Source organism: Muntiacus reevesi, chromosome 5, assembly GCF_963930625.1.
Source record: "Muntiacus reevesi chromosome 5, mMunRee1.1, whole genome shotgun sequence".
NCBI classification, from domain to species: domain Eukaryota; kingdom Metazoa; phylum Chordata; class Mammalia; order Artiodactyla; family Cervidae; genus Muntiacus; species Muntiacus reevesi.
In genome coordinates this window covers 956,621-958,731 of record NC_089253.1, presented here as the reverse complement: position 1 = coordinate 958,731, position 2,111 = coordinate 956,621, and the positions used below count along the sequence as shown (strand labels likewise).

Below are 2,111 nucleotides of genomic sequence, written 5' to 3'. Positions count from 1 at the left end.
TAAAACTCACTAAAACAATTCATATATGTGGTATAACTATGTTTCAAAGCCTAAATACCCTCCTCTGGGTTATAATGTTCTTTATTCAATTAAATTTTATTTATAAATTCCCTACCATTGACTACATGTACATGCTTCTTTAAAGCTCACATAAATATATCTTCCTTAATTTGCAGCTTCTATGCTATAATCATAATAAAGCAATATTTAAACATAATATTATAATTGGTATGAGTCAAGAGAAAACTTAATAGATCCCTCAAAATACAAGGAATCATTTTAATAGCAAAATTTTTTTTTTACAGAAAGAATGTTAATATGAGGTCAACCCCAATAGTCAGAAGCTCCCTAAGGGAAAAATACTACAAAACAGTGAATTTTCTCATAATGTTCTATCACTTTTCTAGAACAATTAGGCAAATATACAAAAAATTTTGAACTATAATCCAAGAAAAAGAAGAGAGGTTTCCTATATTAAATATTTTGTCTTTATAATATGTATATACTATTATTATTTGAACCTCGTGATTTTTACTGAAGTCAGTAAGAACAACCAAGTTAAAGGTCCATGATCAGACATTTGATCACAGTATCTAAGAAATAAACTCTTTGAGACAAAACTATGTCAGTCTGTAGATAAAAGCATATAGTGTAATGTTAAACAGAGAAATCCAGAAGTCACCACAAGGGAGGAAAACAGTAGATCAAAACCACAGTGATATTAGACAGACAAGAGAGGCAGAGACAGCAGTGAATAACTAAGACCATGATCTTACATGACTGTGTGTATCTGATGCTGCTGGTTCTACAAATATTTGACTCAATACTAACTAGCATGTGTGGTCACATTGCCCGTTTTACTAAAGGAAATAATCTTCATGCTCTGAGTTAAGATTATAATAACTCCACAATAAAAGGATATTATTGTATATGAGCTTCTTTTAGATAAATCCAAACTATGAAGAAAACTTTGAAACTTCCCTTCATCTTATGTCATTGACACCAACTTCTTGCTCCATAATTTCAACATGGCATTTTTCACTTCTGCATTCCTCAGGGTATAAATCAGAGGGTTGATCAAAGGTGATTCAAGTGTATAAAACACAACTATCATCTTATCCATGGAGAAGGTGGTGACAGGGTGAGTGTATATAAATATGCAAGGACCAAAGTACAAGATGACCATGATGATGTGGGAGATGCAGGTCGACAGAACTTTTTTCCTCCCTTCAGCACTGTGGTTTCTCAGAGAATGTAAGATGATAGCATAGGAGAGCATCAGAATGACAAAACTCACTGTAGAGATGGCCCCACTGCTGGACACCAAAAGTAGGTTGGTCGCATAGGTGTCTGGACAGGCAAGTTGTAACAAAGGCTGCAAGTCACATAAATAACGGTCAATCACATTGGGACCACAAAAAGGTAAACTCAGGGCCAGAAAAATCTGAGCTAAAGAATGCACAATGGACCCCACCCAGGCCACAGCCACCAACACACTACAGACTTGATGACTCATGAGGGTCGTGTAATGCAGGGGCTTACAGATGGCCACATAGTGATCAACAGCCATGAGGACAAGGATGAAGATCTCCAGGCAGCCAAAGAAACGGAATGAAAAGACTTGGACTATGTACTCATTGAGAGAGATAGTGACCTTCAAAAGGGAGTCAGCAATCATCCTAGGGGCTATGCATGTAGAGAAGCAGGCATCAGATAAAGATAAATGGAAAAGGAAGAAATACATGGGACTACCAAGTGCCCTGCTGGTCTTGATGGTAGTAAAATCAGAAAGTTCCCCAACAAGGTCCCCAAATAGATAATCAAGAAAGTGGCAAACACTATTTTCTTCCTAACAGGATCTTGTGTCAACCCAAGCAGAATAAACTCAGCCACATTATTATTCAGCTGCATGATTTTATAAATGCAAAGAAGGAGTGAGTTTTAAATACTTTATCAGCAAAAAATAGAAAAGAGTTAATTCATGGTATGATGTGTGATTTTTAGGAATATTTTAAGTAAGATAAGATAAATATTCTTCATCATAGACATTTTAGTTTTGGTTTCTTAACAAGGCACCTCAACACTTCATTTGTAATGATAACTTCATGGGG

The 2,111-nt window shown here is 35.6% G+C and overlaps 1 protein-coding gene across 1 annotated transcript; it reads right to left on the bottom strand.

The window, feature by feature from the left end:
• Nucleotides 1-988: 988 nt before the first annotated feature.
• On the bottom strand, nt 989-1,570 carry LOC136168719 (olfactory receptor 4C11-like). The gene has a single exon (XM_065936417.1). It carries the CDS (start codon nt 1,568-1,570, stop codon nt 989-991), a length of 582 nt encoding a protein of 193 aa, XP_065792489.1.
• Nucleotides 1,571-2,111: the final 541 nt, after the last annotated feature.

What these genes read in the sequence shown, in the direction of transcription:
- LOC136168719 (XM_065936417.1), bottom strand. Translation starts at nt 1,570, where the DNA reads ATGGCTGTTGATCACTATGTGGCCATCTGTAAGCCCCTGCATTACACG.